General features: G+C 40.9%; 1 protein-coding gene across 15 annotated transcripts in view; it reads right to left on the reverse strand.

Moving 5' to 3' along the window:
• The window catches only part of kst (spectrin beta chain, non-erythrocytic 5 kst), a 436,819-nt gene that overhangs the window by 39,640 nt on the left and 380,627 nt on the right, over positions 1-16,552 (reverse strand). For all 15 annotated transcript variants that reach the window (XR_011393672.1, XM_070097938.1, XM_070097941.1 and 12 more), the window contains 2 exons: positions 10,570-10,791; positions 5,072-5,210 (listed from right to left, as the gene is read on the reverse strand). Coding sequence is in view for 14 of the 15 variants with exons in the window: in XM_070097938.1 (XP_069954039.1) it covers positions 5,072-5,210; positions 10,570-10,791 (361 nt within the window). In the remaining variant the exon portion in view is untranslated. The remainder of the gene's footprint in view (positions 1-5,071; positions 5,211-10,569; positions 10,792-16,552) is intronic.

Genomic DNA, 16,552 nt, shown 5'->3' on the forward strand with positions numbered 1-16,552 from the left:
CTTAAAATATTTGTAGTCTTTATGTAGGGTGATAGGTGAGTAAATGAGAGAGAGACTTTAAACAAGCAGACGAATGCATCTGGATTTGATTCATACATGTTCATCTACATTTAACATCTCATTTATGTTAATTTATTCTACTGCAGGGTATATTTATCATGTTTACACGTTACGTAGCATGTTCATTATACAATTTTGAGAAAATATAGATGAATTAAATAAAATATTTTTACTAAATTTAAAACTTTCGTTGTTCTTTTTGGGCCATCCTGTCTTGGTGGGATACGGACGGTTTGTTGAAAAAAAAAATAAAATGTTTATATTAAAGTAATGTAAAACATTTAATGCACCTCAGAGTGATTATTGCATATTATTATTAACATGGTGTCCTCAAGACTAATAAGACACTTTTGGTGATTTTAATGTGTACCTGCATGCCAGCACAGGTACACAAGTATAATTTTTTTTTTCCAACAAACCAGCCGTATCCCACCAAGGCAGGGTGGCCCAAAAAGAAAAACAAAAGTTTTTTTAAATTTAGTAATTTAAACAGGAGAAGGGGTTACTAGCCCCTTGCTCCTGGCGTTTTAGTCGCCTCTTACAACACGCATAGCTTACATAGGAAGAATTCTGTTCCACTTCCCCATGGAGATAAGAGGAAATAAACAAGAACAAGAACTAGTAAGAAAATAGAAAACCCAGAGGAGTGTGTGTATATATATATATATATATATATATGTGTGTGTGTAGTGTGACCTAAGTGTAAGTAGAAGTAGCGAGGATTGGATTCTTATGACCAGAGTCTTTGGTAAGATGGGTAAGGATAGAAATATTGGAAAAGGGTGAGAGGGGGGAGTGAGGTAGGATATAAAAGGTAAGTGACACAACCACTTTGGTGCAATTTAAATAGTGTATGTGAAATAATAGAATATTCTTGAAGGGGTATAATACTAACCCATCAGTCACATAGATATAACAGATATATAGGTACACGACTCTGAATTGGTAGTATATATACAAGTTGCAATTGCATTTTTTTTTTTTTGCGATTGCATAACGAATATTTAAACGACAAGACAAGGCGGTAATCTGGACATTCGTAAAGAATTACTTGACACGTTAGCTTTTCTCAAGGTGGTGTCCCGCCATAGTAAATGTAGCACATTTATAACAGTAGGTGTAGAAGTAGAAGTGTTATACAAGATGTCTCCCTAACTGGGGGCGATAATTTTCTTGGTAGACATAGAAGGGTTCTGGTGTTACTCAATCATCTTCATCTGCAGGGAGGTTGCTCAAGATCATTGGTCGATGGTAATTGTCTTTATGGAGGAAGCGACGCACCCTCTGTGGGAGAGTCATTCTTTGGGTCCTGTGAGGAGGAGTATTAATGATATAGTCAGTGGTATTTTCAACTTGGAGAGGATGTTCTCTATCTGGTATGTAGAGTTCTTGCATTGCATAGAGTTCTCTCCTTCAGCGTATCAAGGCGTACATTTATGGCAGTAATACCCTGTTGTATATGTAAATCTGCCATTTTGACTCTCTCCTCCTGGCACCCGTAATAAAGCGGAAAGCTCTATTCTGGACCCGTTGCAACTTTAGCATGTTGGTCTTTGTTGTTAACGACATTGGGACACATGGGTATTCGAGTATTGGTCTTATCATTTTATACACATGTTTTTTGACATGTGAAGGGGCTTGATTAAATCTAAAGAGACTGCTAAGACCGGCTTTGACTATGTTGATCTTTTCACTGACGTGAGATGTTGAGTGGAGCAGCCTGTCTATTTCATATCCCAAGATCTTGTTAGGATTTCTAATGGCTACAGGTGTACCTCTGATGGAGATACCCCCCTTATCTTCATCCTATCGTGCTAACCAGGACTTTGTCAGGGTTAGTCGTAATTCTCCATTTCTTTTCCCAATTGGATGTTCGACAAAGTTCAATGTTCATTTTTTCTATGACTCTTTCATATTTGTATTTTCCTGTTACAGGAGTTGATGAGACGACAAGAATATCATCTGCAAATTGCATTATAATTTTATCATTAAACTCTGGTTGAGGAAGATCATTCACATAAATGTTGAATAGAACTGGACTAAGACAAGAACCTTGTGGGACACCAGTTGTCAGTATAAAAGACACTGTTGACTTGCCATGAAAGGTAGGAATGATTTTTCTTTGAGTTAAGAGGTTATATATAAATCTGAGAAAGGTCCAGTTATGGTCAGGTAGGTCAGTAAGTTTGTATATAAGACCATCATGCCATAAGCTATCAAGAGCTTTATGAACATCTCTGGTGGCAATTAGGGCAAGATTGTCCTGATGTTTCAGACTTGCTACAGTATCAAAAATAATATTTATTGCATGATGGGTACCTCTATGTGTCCTAAAGCCAAACTGTTTATCAGTAAAAAGGTGGTTAAACTTCATATAGTAGTTCATTCTGTTAGAAATGATATTTTCAAGAACTTTCCCAGTGACTTCAAGTAAGGATATAGGTCTACAGTTTTCTGGTTGATGGATATTTTTATTGGGTTTAGCAAGAAAGATCATCCTAGCAGTCTTAAAAACCACTGGGAAATGTCCGGAGGCCAAGATGGCATTCAAGATATTAACCAAAGACTGTTTGCAATTTCTGGGTAGGAACTTTAATGTGTTTCATTGTTATTCCAGAAAGACCAGGGGCTCTATTTCACATTCTTCCAATAACTTGACTCATCTCAAGTAGTGTGATAGGTCTAGTAAGCGGGTAGGCCTCTTCAAGAGTTGATGTATCGATGGTAGGTAGTGGTTGTAGATCAGTTAAGTTCTCATCTCTCCATTCATTGACCAACTGATAGTGATTATTATTAAATCAACGACTGTTATTGTGGGAGAGAACTTTCTCCCATACATCACCTATCAAATTATCCTGGTCCTGTGGATCATAAAGTTTAATCTCAACCTCATCATCATCATCATCAGTGAAGGTATGAATTAGGTAGGTAGGAGCCTTGTGTTTTGCACCTAAAAGTTGCCGAATCTTACTCCAAAATTTTGCAGGCTCTCTTTTATAATGATTAGCTTTTAGAACTAGCAATTTCCATAAGTCACGTTTATGATGACTAATCATGTTAATTAATTCTTGCAAGTAGCAAGACGTACCTGAAACCTTACATGTTTATGAGAAAAAATGGACACCAGCAATCCTACCATCATGTAAAACAATTACTGGCTTTCGTTTTACACTCACTTGGCAGGACAGTAGTACCCCCCTGGGCGGTTGCTGTCTACCAACCTACTACCTAGGACAAGTATAATTATCAGAGTATTTATGAAACACTACTTTCGTTTTTCTTTTTGAGCCACCCTGCCTCGGTGGGATACGGCCGGTTTGTTGAAAGAAGAAGAAATGAAACGCGAAATAACTAAAATATTTGAAATTTTGGAAAGTTTCCAGACATAATGGAGAGATGTGGTGCTCACGGAGCTAACAGAGAATGTAAACAAACCGAGTGGGATGTGGTGACTATTAGAAAGTTAGGTGGGGGGAGCTGTACAGCGAGTTTTGGTCATAATTTGTGATGTCCGTATTAGTGGAATGCCATAAGGCGAAACACCGTAAAGAGAGGCCCTACTGTATACAGTTTATTAAACCTCTACCTAACTTGTATTCTATTTTAAAAGGAACTTTTAATTGCCTGCCGCTTTTCAGTCTTCATTTGTCCTAACGCCAATTCATTGTTTTATGGAGATGTTACAAAATTGCAGAAAAGTTAGAGTATGTAGGAAAGAGGGAAATTTTTTCCCAGTAAAAGTAGGCCTTAGACAAGGATGTGTGATGTCACCGTGGTTGTTTAATATATTTATAGATGGGGTTGTAAGAGAAGTAAATGCGAGGGTCTTGGCAAGAGGCGTGGAGTTAAAAGATAAAGAATCACACACAAAGTGGGAGTTGTCACAGCTGCTCTTTGCTGATGACACTGTGCTCTTGGGAGATTCTGAAGAGAAGTTGCAGAGATTGGTGGATGAATTTGGTAGGGTGTGCAAAAGAAGAAAATTAAAGGTGAATACAGGAAAGAGTAAGGTTATGAGGATAACAAAAAGATTAGGTGATGAAAGATTGAATATCAGATTGGAGGGAGAGAGTATGGAGGAGGTGAACGTATTCAGATATTTGGGAGTGGACGTGTCAGCGGATGGGTCTATGAAAGATGAGGTGAATCATAGAATTGATGAGGGAAAAAGAGTGAGTGGTGCACTTAGGAGTCTGTGGAGACAAAGAACTTTGTCCTTGGAGGCAAAGAGGGGAATGTATGAGAGTATAGTTTTACCAACGCTCTTATATGGGTGTGAAGCGTGGGTGATGAATGTTGCAGCGAGGAGAAGGCTGGAGGCAGTGGAGATGTCATGTCTGAGGGCAATGTGTGGTGTGAATATAATGCAGAGAATTCGTAGTTTGGAAGTTAGGAGGAGGTGCGGGATTACCAAAACTGTTGTCCAGAGGGCTGAGGAAGGGTTGTTGAGGTGGTTCGGACATGTAGAGAGAATGGAGCGAAACAGAATGACTTCAAGAGTGTATCAGTCTGTAGTGGAAGGAAGGCGGGGTAGGGGTCGGCCTAGGAAGGGTTGGAGGGAGGGGGTAAAGGAGGTTTTGTGTGCGAGGGGCTTGGACTTCCAGCAGGCATGCGTGAGCGTGTTTGATAGGAGTGAATGGAGACAAATGGTTTTTAATACTTGACGTGCTGTTGGAGTGTGAGCAAAGTAACATTTATGAAGGGATTCAGGGAAACCGGCAGGCCGGACTTGAGTCCTGGAGATGGGAAGTACAGTGCCTGCACTCTGAAGGAGGGGTGTTAATGTTGCAGTTTAAAAACTGTAGTGTAAAGCACCCTTCTGGCAAGACAGTGATGGAGTGAATGATGGTGAAAGTTTTTCTTTTTCGGGCCACCCTGCCTTGGTGGGAATCGGCCGGTGTGATAATAAAAAAAAATAAAAAATAATATTAATAATGAAGAAAAATTAACTCTTACATAATGGATGTCCCTATTAATAAACTGCTATTGAATACAAAAAACTGATAGGTACCTGAAAACATGTTTCTTCTTGGTATAATCATCAGCTATCTCAATCTTAGCTTGATGTATGGAAATAGGTGGCGAGGCAGCCTTTTGGTCATAGAAGTCATCCTCATCCTTGAAGAAGCACAACAACTGTCCACAGAGTACTGTGAGATGGAGAAAAATATCATACATTAATGTTTGACCATCACACTTAAAAATGCTCTCCTCTTGGGCTGGGTTTCAAATTTTAGCTTACTAATATTTAACATCGTCTTTACTAATACTGCATCCAGCTATACACTATTGAATATGCCACTAATCCAAGGTAAATGAACATATAAATCTGTCTTTTTTCTTCAGAATAATGAAGTAGTAAAAGTAAAAAAGTGAAGCCAATGTTCGAGGGGACTGATGAAGTGAATGCCCCACTTCAACTCCTCTGAAGTGTTACGTGTTACTACAGTTATACAGACAAATGGAAGTGAACAGGGGTAATACCTGGCAAGAGCCTTTCCCCATATATGTTTTCTAATTTTATTAGACAGCCAAATAAAACACTAATTTATCTTACTTAGCCAGGTATGGGAAATATTTTGAACATGTGATGCACTTGTAGTCAGTTAGTGTAACTACTGTATCTCACTTTAGATAAAAGCTGTATCTTTGCTACCCATCTAGATACCCACCAGTTACACAAGCCAGGGCAATATAGGTTAGAGCAGGTCACTCCTGCCTGTCCCAACTACTAGACCACTATGACAAGGTCCTGGATGCACTAGAAGACAAGCATAAAGCAGATGGAGTATACACAGACTTTTTAAAAGTCTTTGACAAATGTGACCATGGTGTAATAGCGCACAAAATTTGTGATAAAGGAATAACAGGAAAAGTTGGTAGATGGATCTATAATTTCCTAACAAACAGAACATAAAGAGTGGTAGTAAACAGTAAAATCTCAGGTGGCTACGGTGAAAAGCTCTGTTCCACAAAGCACAGAACTCGTTCCCATCCTGTTCCTATCTGACAAACAAGGATGTAAGCCACAGCACCGAGTCTTCCTTTGCAGATGACACTTTAATCTGTATGACAGTGTCTTCCATTGAAGACACCACAAGATTCCAGGCGGACATCAACTAAATCTTTAAATGGGCCGCAGAAAACTATATGAAGTTCAATGATGAGAAATTTCAATTACTCCGATATGGAAAATGTGAGGAAATTAAAACTGTAATGCAGTACAAAACAAATTTCAACTACACAATAGAGCGAGGAACTAATGTAAAAGACCTGAGAGTGATACTGTCAGAGGATCTCACCTTCAATTGCATCTACTAGAAAAATGACAGGATGGATAATGAGAACCTTCAAAACTAGGGATTTTAAGCCTATGATGACACTCTTCAGGCTGCTTGTTCTAACTAGGAATATTGTTACATACTAACAGCACCTTCCAAGGCAAGTGAAATTGCTGGCCTAGAAAATGTACAGAGAACCTTCACGGCATGCATAACTGATAAAACACCTCAATTACTGAGAACGCTTAGAAGTTCCTCAACCTGTACTTCCTACAATGCAGGCAAGACAGATACATGATTATCTACACTTGGAAAATCCTAGAAGGATTAGTACCAAATTTGCACAAAAATCACCATGAAAGCAAAAGACTTGGCAGACAATGCAACATCCCCCAATTAAAAGCAGGGGTGCCACTAGCACGATAAGAGAACACAATAAGTGTCAGGGGCACAGGACTGTTCAACTGCCTCCCAGCATACATAAGGGGGATTACCAACAGACCCCTGGCTGTCTTCAATAAGGCGCTGGATAGGCACCTAAAGTCAGTACCTGACCAGCCGGGCTGTGGTCCGTACGTCAGGTTGCGTGCAGCCAACAGTAACAGCATGGTTGATCAGGCCCTGATCCACAAAGACGCCTGATCACAAACCAGGCCACGGGGGGGCATTGACCCCTAAAACCCTCTGGAGAGTGTTCCGGGGGTCAACGCCCCCGCGGCCCGGTCTGTGACCAGGCTTCCTGGTGGATCAGAGCCTGATCAACCAGGCTGTTACTGCTGGCTGCACGCAATCCAACGTACGAGCCACAGCCCGGCTGGTCAGGTACTGACTTTAGGTGCTTGTCCAGTGCCAGCTTGAAGACTGCCAGGGGTCTATTGGTAATCCCCTTTATGTATGCTGGGAGGCAGTTGAACAGTCTTGGGCCCCTGACACTTATTGTATTGTCTCTTAACGTGCTAGTGACACCCCTGCTTTTTATTGGGGGGGATGTTGCATCGTCTGCCAAGTCTTTTGCTTTCGTTGCGAGTGATTTTCGGGTGCAAGTTCGGTACTAGTCCCTCTAGGATTTTCCAGGTGTATATAATCATCTCTCCCACCTGCATTCCAGGGAATACAGGTTCAGGAACTTCAAGCGCTCCCAGTAATTGAGGTGTTTTATCTCCGTTATGCGCACTGTGAAGGTTCTCTGTACATTTTCTAGGTCAGCAATTTCACCTGCCTTGAAAGGTGCTGTTAGTGTGCAGCAATATTCCAGCCTAGATAGAACAAGCAACCTGAAGAGTGTCATCATGGGCTTGACATCCCTAGTTTTGAAGGTTCTCATTATCCATCCTGTCACTTTTCTAGCAGCTGCGAATGATACAATGTTATGGTCCTTGAAAGCGAGATCCTCCAACATGATCACTCCCAGGTCTTTGACGTTGGTTTTTCACTATTTTGTGACCGGAACTTGTTTTGTACTCTGATGAAGTTTTAATTCCCTCGTGTTTACCATATCGGAGTAATTGAAATTTCTCATCATTGAACTTCATATTGTTTTCTGCAGCCCATTGAAAGATTTGGGTGATGTCCGCCTGGAGCCTTGCAGTGTCTGCAATGGAAAACACTGTCATCCAGATTCGGGTGTCATCTGCAAAGGAAGACACCGTGCTGTGGCTGACATCCTTGTCTATGTCAGATATGAGGATGAGAAACAAGATGGGAGTGAGTACTGTGCCTTGTGGAACAGAGCTTTTCACCGTAGCCGCCTCGGACTTTACTCTGTTGACTACTACTCTTTGTGTTCTGTTTGTGAGGAAATTATAGATCCATCTACCAACTTTTCCTGTTATTCCTTTAGCACACATTTTGTGCGCTATTACGCCATGGTCACACTTGTCGAAGGCTTTTGCAAGGTCTGTATATATTACATCTGCATTCTTTTTGTCTTCTAGTGCATCTAGGACCTTGTCAAAGTGATCCAATAGTTGAGACAGACAGGAGCGACCTGCCCTAAACCCATGTTGCCCTGGGTTGTGTAATTGATGGGTTTCTAGATGGGTGGCGATCATGCTACTTAGGACCCTTTCAAAGATTTTTATGATATGGGATGTTAGTGCGATCGGTCTGAAGTTCTTTGCTATTGCTTTACTGCCCCCTTTGTGGAGTGGGGTTATGTCTTAGTTTTTAGTAACTGTGGGACGACCCCCTTGTCCATGCTCCCTCTCCATAGGATGATAAAAGCTCGTGATAGGGGCTTCTTGCAGTTCTTGATGAACACGGAGTTCCATGAGTCTGGCCCTGGGGCAGAGTGCATGGGCATGTCATTTATCAACTGTTCGAAGTCATTTGGCATCAGGATAACATCGGATAGGCTTGTGTTAACCAAATTCTGTGGCTCTCTCATAAAAAATTAATTTTGACCTTCGACTCTCAGTCTGGTTAGCGGCTTGCTAAAAACTGAGTCATATTGGGACTTGAGTAGCTCACTCATTTCCTTGCTGTCATCTGTGTAGGACCCATCTTGCTTAAGTAGGGGCCCAATACTGGACGTTGTTCTCGACTTTGATTTGGCATAGGAAAAGAAATACATACTTTGGGTTTCTTTCGATTTCATTTATGGCTTTTAGTTCTTCCCGCGATTCATGACTCCTATAAGATTCCTTTAGCTTAAGTTCGACGTCTGCTATTTCTCTGACCAGTGACTCCCTATGCATTTCAGATATATTGGCCTCTTTTAGCCGCTCTGTTATTCTTTTTCGTCGCCTGTAAAGGGAGCGCCTGTCTCTTTCTATTTTACAACTACTACTCCTTTTTCTTAAAGGAATAAGCCTTGAGCATACATCGAGTGCCACCGAGTTAATCTGTTCTAGGCATAAGTTGGGGTCTGTATTGCTTAGTCTATCTTCCCAGCTTATATCGGTTAGGACTTCGTTTACTTGGTCCCACTTTATGTTCTCGTTATTGAAGTTGAATTTGGTTAAGGCTCCCTCGTGACTAATCTCATTTTGTCGGTCTGGGGCTCCGTGCATACATGTCTGAACCTCGATTATGTTGTGATCTGAGTATGTTTTTGATATGGTGACATTTCGTATCAGATCATCATTGTTAGTTAAGATGAGGTCTAGTGTATTCTCCAGTCTAGTAGGCTCTATTATTTGCTGGTTTAAGTTGAATTTTGTGCAGATTTAAAAGCGTGCGTGTGCGTGCGTGTGTGTGTGTGTGTGTGTGTGTGTGTGTGTGTGTGTGTGTGTGTGTGTGTGTGTGTGTGTGTGTGTGTGTTAGTTTTCATCAGAGCTGCCTCCTGGTGTTATCACTGCAACAACATTATTTGCTATATTCCTCCATTTTAGGTGCCTTAAGTTGAAATCCCCCAGGAGCAAGATGTTGAGGGCAGGAGCTGGCAGATTTTCCAGACAGTGGTCAATTTTTAACAGCTGTTCCTGGAATTGCTGGGGCATTGCATCCGGAGGCTTGTAGACTACCACAATGACTAGGTTTTGGTTCTCGATCTTTACTGCTAAAACTTCCACTACATCATTTGAGGCATTAAGCAGTTCTGTGTAAACAAGTGACTCTGCAATATACAGGCCAACCCCCCCCCCCCCTTTGCCTGTTCACTCTGTCGCATCTGTATAGGTTGTAACCTGGGATCCATATTTCGTTGTCCAAGTGATCCTTTATGTGGGTCTCTGTGAAAGCCGCGAACATTGCATTTGCCTCTGCAAGCAGTCCACGGATGAAAGGTATTTTGTTGTTCGTTGCTGGCTTTAGACCCTGTATATTTGCAAGGAAGAAAGTCATCGGACTGATGGTATTGGTGGTACCGGGTGGGGGGGACTTTTTTTTCCGGCATTAGTATCTGTATCGGTTGGTTTGGAGTAGAGGCCATCGACTGTGGTTCCACTCCAGGAATGACTGGATTTGGTGTAGGATTTCTGCCATTTCCTGCCATTGGATACATTTCATTATTGGTCTAGACTTTTTTGACACCCTGCATCATTAGGCTCAGTTTCCCTAGTAGCAAGTTAATTTACAGCAACTATCCTAAAAATTTAGAAATTATTGAAGACGAACTCCTAGTTATGAACAAGTGCATTAGCCATTACATTTAAATTTAAATGCCTATTTAGGATAGCACTGGAGCTTTCAAGTAGACATTCACTTCCAGGACACTTCTTCTAGGAAAGTTTTTAAACACACAAAGTGGTCATAATTTACAACTTTTAAAGTTCAACTTAATACTGACCTGTGTAAAAGAGTTTCCAAGATCTGATGGTTGCCTTTTTTCCACCACTCTGTAATTCCTGCTTTCGTTCGAGATATCCTTGTATTTCTACAGGTGGCAAGTTGGCCATGTTTTCCATACGCTTGTGTTTACGGAAGCTTTGTGTTCTGCGTCGAGTGGTGAAGCTTGGAGTACGTTTGGCTTTCTTCAAATCAACTTTCATACTTTCAGCTCTCTTGATATCTAAGGAAAATAATAAAAGATGGGTGCCATGCTCTTTAATGATACTGTATTAAAACTATAAACCAAACCCTTTTTAAATTTTTTCTAATACCAAGGCAAATTAAACAATTTCACTAAATTAACATTTAAATACAGTGTCAAAAAGAGACTCTTACATAGTAGCTGTAGAACATTATTACACACATTAGCAAGCCATTCAATTATCCATTATATAATAGATTTCTGCTGCTAAAAATAAATCCTGTTGCTAGGTTACTATTTTGTTACCTAGATCTAGTAAAGCACTGAAAAATCTACATAAAGAAAAAGTTACTGTTGTCTAAAGCCAACACCAGTGAATGCCTCAGGCATCAAACATGCAATATACACTGTATATAAAATTCAGTGTGAATAATTGAAAAAGCAACACCATTAATATATTACCCTCGATCCAGTGATATAAGAGGCAACTCATGCTTTATAATATCCTCACAGATACAAGGTGTCCAAAATGTCCCACTTCTTAAGACACATGTAACTGTTTAGTGGAACCTTAGTCATGTACCACATGCCTTCCACAAACCGTGTGGTGGAAATATTCCTTACAAGGATGTAACCCATAGAAATTAATATAAAGTGTTCATTATATCTGCATGCATGGAGTTACTCAAGTAATGTAATTTTCTATAAATCTCTCCTTTTCTTACCGACACTGAAGAATTCTTGATTTTTAGCATTACACAAATGCTTACAAAATGCAGGTAAGAGTCTGTAACTTATGGTAATATTACAAATGTATGATTATTAAAAGATACACTATTCAAATAACCTGCACATAGACGAGAGGAGCTTGAATGCTAAACAATCTGGCACTCATTAACTATGGAAGTTATTCTCTGATGCACAGAATTAAAACCTTGATATTACACAATATTAATCTTTTTCCAAATTATCTCTTGTGCACATCTCTGTTCACCTTGGATACTCACATGAGAGCTACAATTAACCCTTTGACTGTCGCAACCCCCAATCCTGAGGTGTCTCCTGGTGTCGCAAAATTTAAAAAAAAAAAAAATTATTTTTTCTTATGAAATGATAGAGAATCTTTTCCCGATTGTAATGACACCAAAAAAACGAAATTTGATGGAAAACTGACGGAATTATGCTCTCGCGAAGTTAGCGACCTCGGCGCTGTTTACAAATCGGCGATTTCGCCCACTTTGAGCCCTATTTTCGGCTAATTCCATTGTTTCAGTCGCCCAAACTCATAGCTATTTCTTTAGAACTTCATTTTTTCTATCGATTGAATACAAGAAACTGCCCATTTACTGATTTCAACTACCTAATAATGTGGTCAGAAATTTGCAATTTGGCCAATTTCACGAAAACTAAAAAATATGACAATTTCAAAATAAGGTCCAGAATGAACAATGCAGACATTCCTGGCTCAAAAATAACATTTTCTTTGTTCATCAGTCACGTCTCCAGGCCCTTCTGATATTACTCTTGCTTTCTATTTTGAATTTTTATTCAAACAAAAAATATTAGACTTACTATTATGCAGACTACTGCAATGCTGTAGTAACTGTATAAATAACATCAACCCATTCATGACTGCATATTAGAATGGCTAGTTGGACATTTATTGGACAATGGCATCATTTGTTTACTTTTGAACATCGTCAAAAATCAAACATTTCCCCTACTTTGAGCTCCATTTCTAGGTTCTTTTTATAGTAAAATCAATCAAAATCACCTCTATTTCTGTAATATGTTTTCCATTCTATCAAATGAGACCAAGAAAACGAGAATACAACCATAAATACTATACGAAAATAGACCACAAAGTCGGCATTTTAATTAAAAAAAACGGTCGGAGTTTTTTTTTTCTCATTATGCACTGCGTGCTCCAGGATTTTTTTTATATGGTGCACACTGACCACACAGACCCATTCTCTCACATGTGGGCCTACCAGCTTTCTCCTGCTTGATTTGAAGCCGCTAGAATTTATGAGTATATATACGTCAAACACGGCACCTCGTAAAACGTATATATACGGCCGCGACAGTCAAAGGGTTAACAGTTCACCTGTAGCCAATTCCAATAAAGTAAACAACTACACTTTTCTTTATTGTACAATTAATTCTATCTTGCCTAATATGAAGGAGCATTATTTACTATAAGTCATCTAGCTCCTTCACATTTTCAAATATCTCCTCATTTATGATTGGATCTAGAATAGAAACAATCGTTGTATTTCTGTTTTATGCTACCTAAGTAACTCTTATACTGTACTTAACCAAATTCAACTCCCTGGTTTACTGTCAACTAAATTTAAATTAAACATTAATTATGTAAATATACATAATGAAAAAAAAAAAAAAACATTCTAAAATACAAGATTACAAAATAAAAAAAAATTCTGCCAGAGAAAACATTTAACAAGTTTCTGTCTCATTCTTATGACAGAATGGTAGTACCTTCCTAGATGGTTGTCTACAAACCTATGGTAGATACCATAAAACTCAAACCCAAACTATAATACAGAACTGATGAATGAAGTTATGATGAGGTATGTTAGACTAAGATCGAAGAAAAGGCTGAAACCATGTGAAAAAAGAAAAAGCTAGAAAATAGCCATGAGCTTAAAGTGTGGGTAGGATATGGTGATAACAAATGTACACAATTAGGAGGTACAGTAATCACCATGACACCTGAGAATACGAGTGTTTTAAGCCCCTCACAGTCAGGCTTCTGATGTCTGACTGCTAGTTATTCTACAAACATTGATCTGTCTTGGTTATGAATGTCTTAAGCCACTGATATGCCAGCTTCAAACCTAGCCTGGTACTATTGTAACTAATCTATACATAGATAATTTTGAGTGTACATCTCTTTAGATTATTCCCTTGTACATTAATACCCCAACAGATTTTATTAAAGCAATATTTTTTTTTCAACACCAGTCATCTCCCACCTAGGCATGGTAACCCCCCCCCAAAAAAAAAAAATTACATTCAGTAATTAATGTCTTAATTTCATCTATGTCTTAAATGTATGGTAATACAGAGCTGAAGTGCAGGCATTGTACAATGCCTGCACTTTAAAGAAGGGGGTTTGGAATATTTGCTGCTTAGTGATACCTAAACTGTCGTATCTGTTCCTCCGCAAAGACAGTGATAGTCTGAATGATGGTTCAAGCATTTCTCTTTTGGGTCACCACTGTCTCAATGAGTATGCCAGCATGCATGTATATGTACGTGTGTGTATGTGTACGTATGCATGTGTATGTGTATGTGTGTATGTGTGTGTATATGTGTGTATGTGTATGTGTATATATATGTGTATATATGTGTATATGTGTGTATATGTGTATATATGTGTGTATATATGTGTGTGTGTATGTGTATATGTGTGTATATATGTGTATATGTGTGTGTGTATGTGTGTATATATGTGTGTATATATATGTGTGTATATATGTGTATATATATGTGTGTATATGTGTGTATATACATGTGTGTATATATATATGTGTGTATATATGTGTGTATATATATGTGTATATATGTGTGTATATATATGTGTATATATGTGTGTATATATATGTGTGTATATATGTGTGTGTATGTGTGTGTGTATACAGTGGAGACCGCATAACGATATTAATCCGTTCCTGAGAGCTCATTGTTATGTGAAATTATCGTTATGCGAATGAATTTTCTCCATAAGAAATAATGGAAATCAAATTAATCCGTGCAAGACACCCAAAAGTATGAAAAAAAAAAATTTTACCACATGAAGTATACATTTTCCTACACACAAAGAGAAGGATACATGCACAATAGTAGAATAGTACATGCACAATATATATTGTGCATGTACTACTCTACTAAATGAAGAATAAATGACACTTACCTTTATTGAAGATGCAGCAATGACTGATGAGACAGTGTGCCCTGGGAGTGCCTTTTCCTCCTGAGTACTGTAGGTCCTGTTTGGCATTTTCTTCCAGAACAGGCCTTATCACACTGTGTATGCCACTACGATTCTTAAATCTCTCAAACCAACCTTTGCTGGCTTTAAATTCACCAATATGAGCACTAGTTCCAGGCATTTTTCCCTGTTCACCTGGGTGTTAGTCGACTGGTGTGGGTTGCATCCTGGGAGACAAGATCAAGGCCCCCAATGGAAATAAGTTAGACAGTCTTCGATGACACTGACTTTTTTGGGTTATCCTGGGTGGCTAACCCTCTGGGGTTAATTGTTTCTTGGTATTCTCAATAAGCCACACCAACAACGGTGCTACAGCAGCAGCAGCAGCTGACAGTGCTGCAGCAGCAGCAGCTGACAGTGCTGCAGCAGCAGCAGCTGACAGTGCTACAGCAGCAGCAGCTGACAGTGCTACAGCAGCTGCAGCTGACAGTGCTACAGCAGCTGCAGCTGACAGTGCTACAGCAGCAGCAGCTGACAGTGCTACAGCAGCAGCAGCTGACAGTGCTACAGCAGCAGCAGCTGACAGTGCTACAGCAGCAGCAGCTGACAGTGCTACAGCAGCTGACAGTGCTACAGCAGCTGACAGTGCTACAGCAGCTGACAGTGCTACAGCAGCTGACAGTGCTACAGCAGCTGACAGTGCTACAGCAGCTGACAGTGCTACAGCAGCTGACAGTGCTACAGCAGCTGACAGTGCTACAGCAGCTGACAGTGCTACAGCAGCAGCAGCTGACAGTGCTACAGCAGCAGCAGCTGACAGTGCTACAGCAGCAGCAGCTGGCAGTGCTACAGCAGCAGCAGCTGGCAGTGCTACAGCAGCAGCAGCTGACAGTGCTACAGCAGCAGCAGCTGACAGTGCTACAGCAGCAGCAGCTGACAGTGCTACAGCAGCAGCAGCAGCTGACAGTGCTACAGCAGCAGCTGACAGTGCTACAGCAGCAGCTGACAGTGCTACAGCAGCAGCAGCTGACAGTGCTACAGCAGCAGCAGCTGACAGTGCTACAGCAGCAGCAGCTGACAGTGCTACAGCAGCAGCAGCTGACAGTGCTACAGCAGCAGCAGCTGACAGTGCTACAGCAGCAGCAGCTGACAGTGCTACAGCAGCAGCAGCTGACAGTGCTACAGCAGCAGCAGCTGACAGTGCTACAGCAGCAGCAGCTGACAGTGCTACAGCAGCAGCAGCTGACAGTGCTACAGCAGCAGCAGCTGACAGTGCTACAGCAGCAGCAGCTGGCAGTGCTACAGCAGCAGCAGCTGACAGTGCTACAGCAGCAGCAGCTGACAGTGCTACAGCAGCAGCAGCTGACAGTGCTACAGCAGCAGCAGCTGACAGTGCTACAGCAGCAGCAGCTGACAGTGCTACAGCAGCAGCAGCTGACAGTGCTACAGCAGCAGCAGCTGACAGTGCTACAGCAGCAGCAGCTGACAGTGCTACAGCAGCAGCAGCTGACAGTGCTACAGCAGCAGCAGCTGACAGTGCTACAGCAGCAGCAGCTGACAGTGCTACAGCAGCAGCAGCTGACAGTGCTACAGCAGCAGCAGCTGACAGTGCTACAGCAGCAGCAGCTGACATTGCTACAGCAGCAGCAGCTGACATTGCTACAGCAGCAGCAGCTGACAGTGCTACAGCAGCAGCAGCAGCTGACAGTGCTACAGCAGCAGCTGACAGTGCTACAGCAGCAGCTGACAGTGCTACAGCAGCAGCTGACAGTGCTACAGCAGCAGCAGCAGCAGCTGACAGTGCTACAGCAGCAGCAGCAGCTGACAGTGCTACAGCAGCAGCAG

Source organism: Cherax quadricarinatus, chromosome 60 (genome assembly GCF_038502225.1).
Source record: "Cherax quadricarinatus isolate ZL_2023a chromosome 60, ASM3850222v1, whole genome shotgun sequence".
NCBI lineage: Eukaryota > Metazoa > Arthropoda > Malacostraca > Decapoda > Parastacidae > Cherax > Cherax quadricarinatus.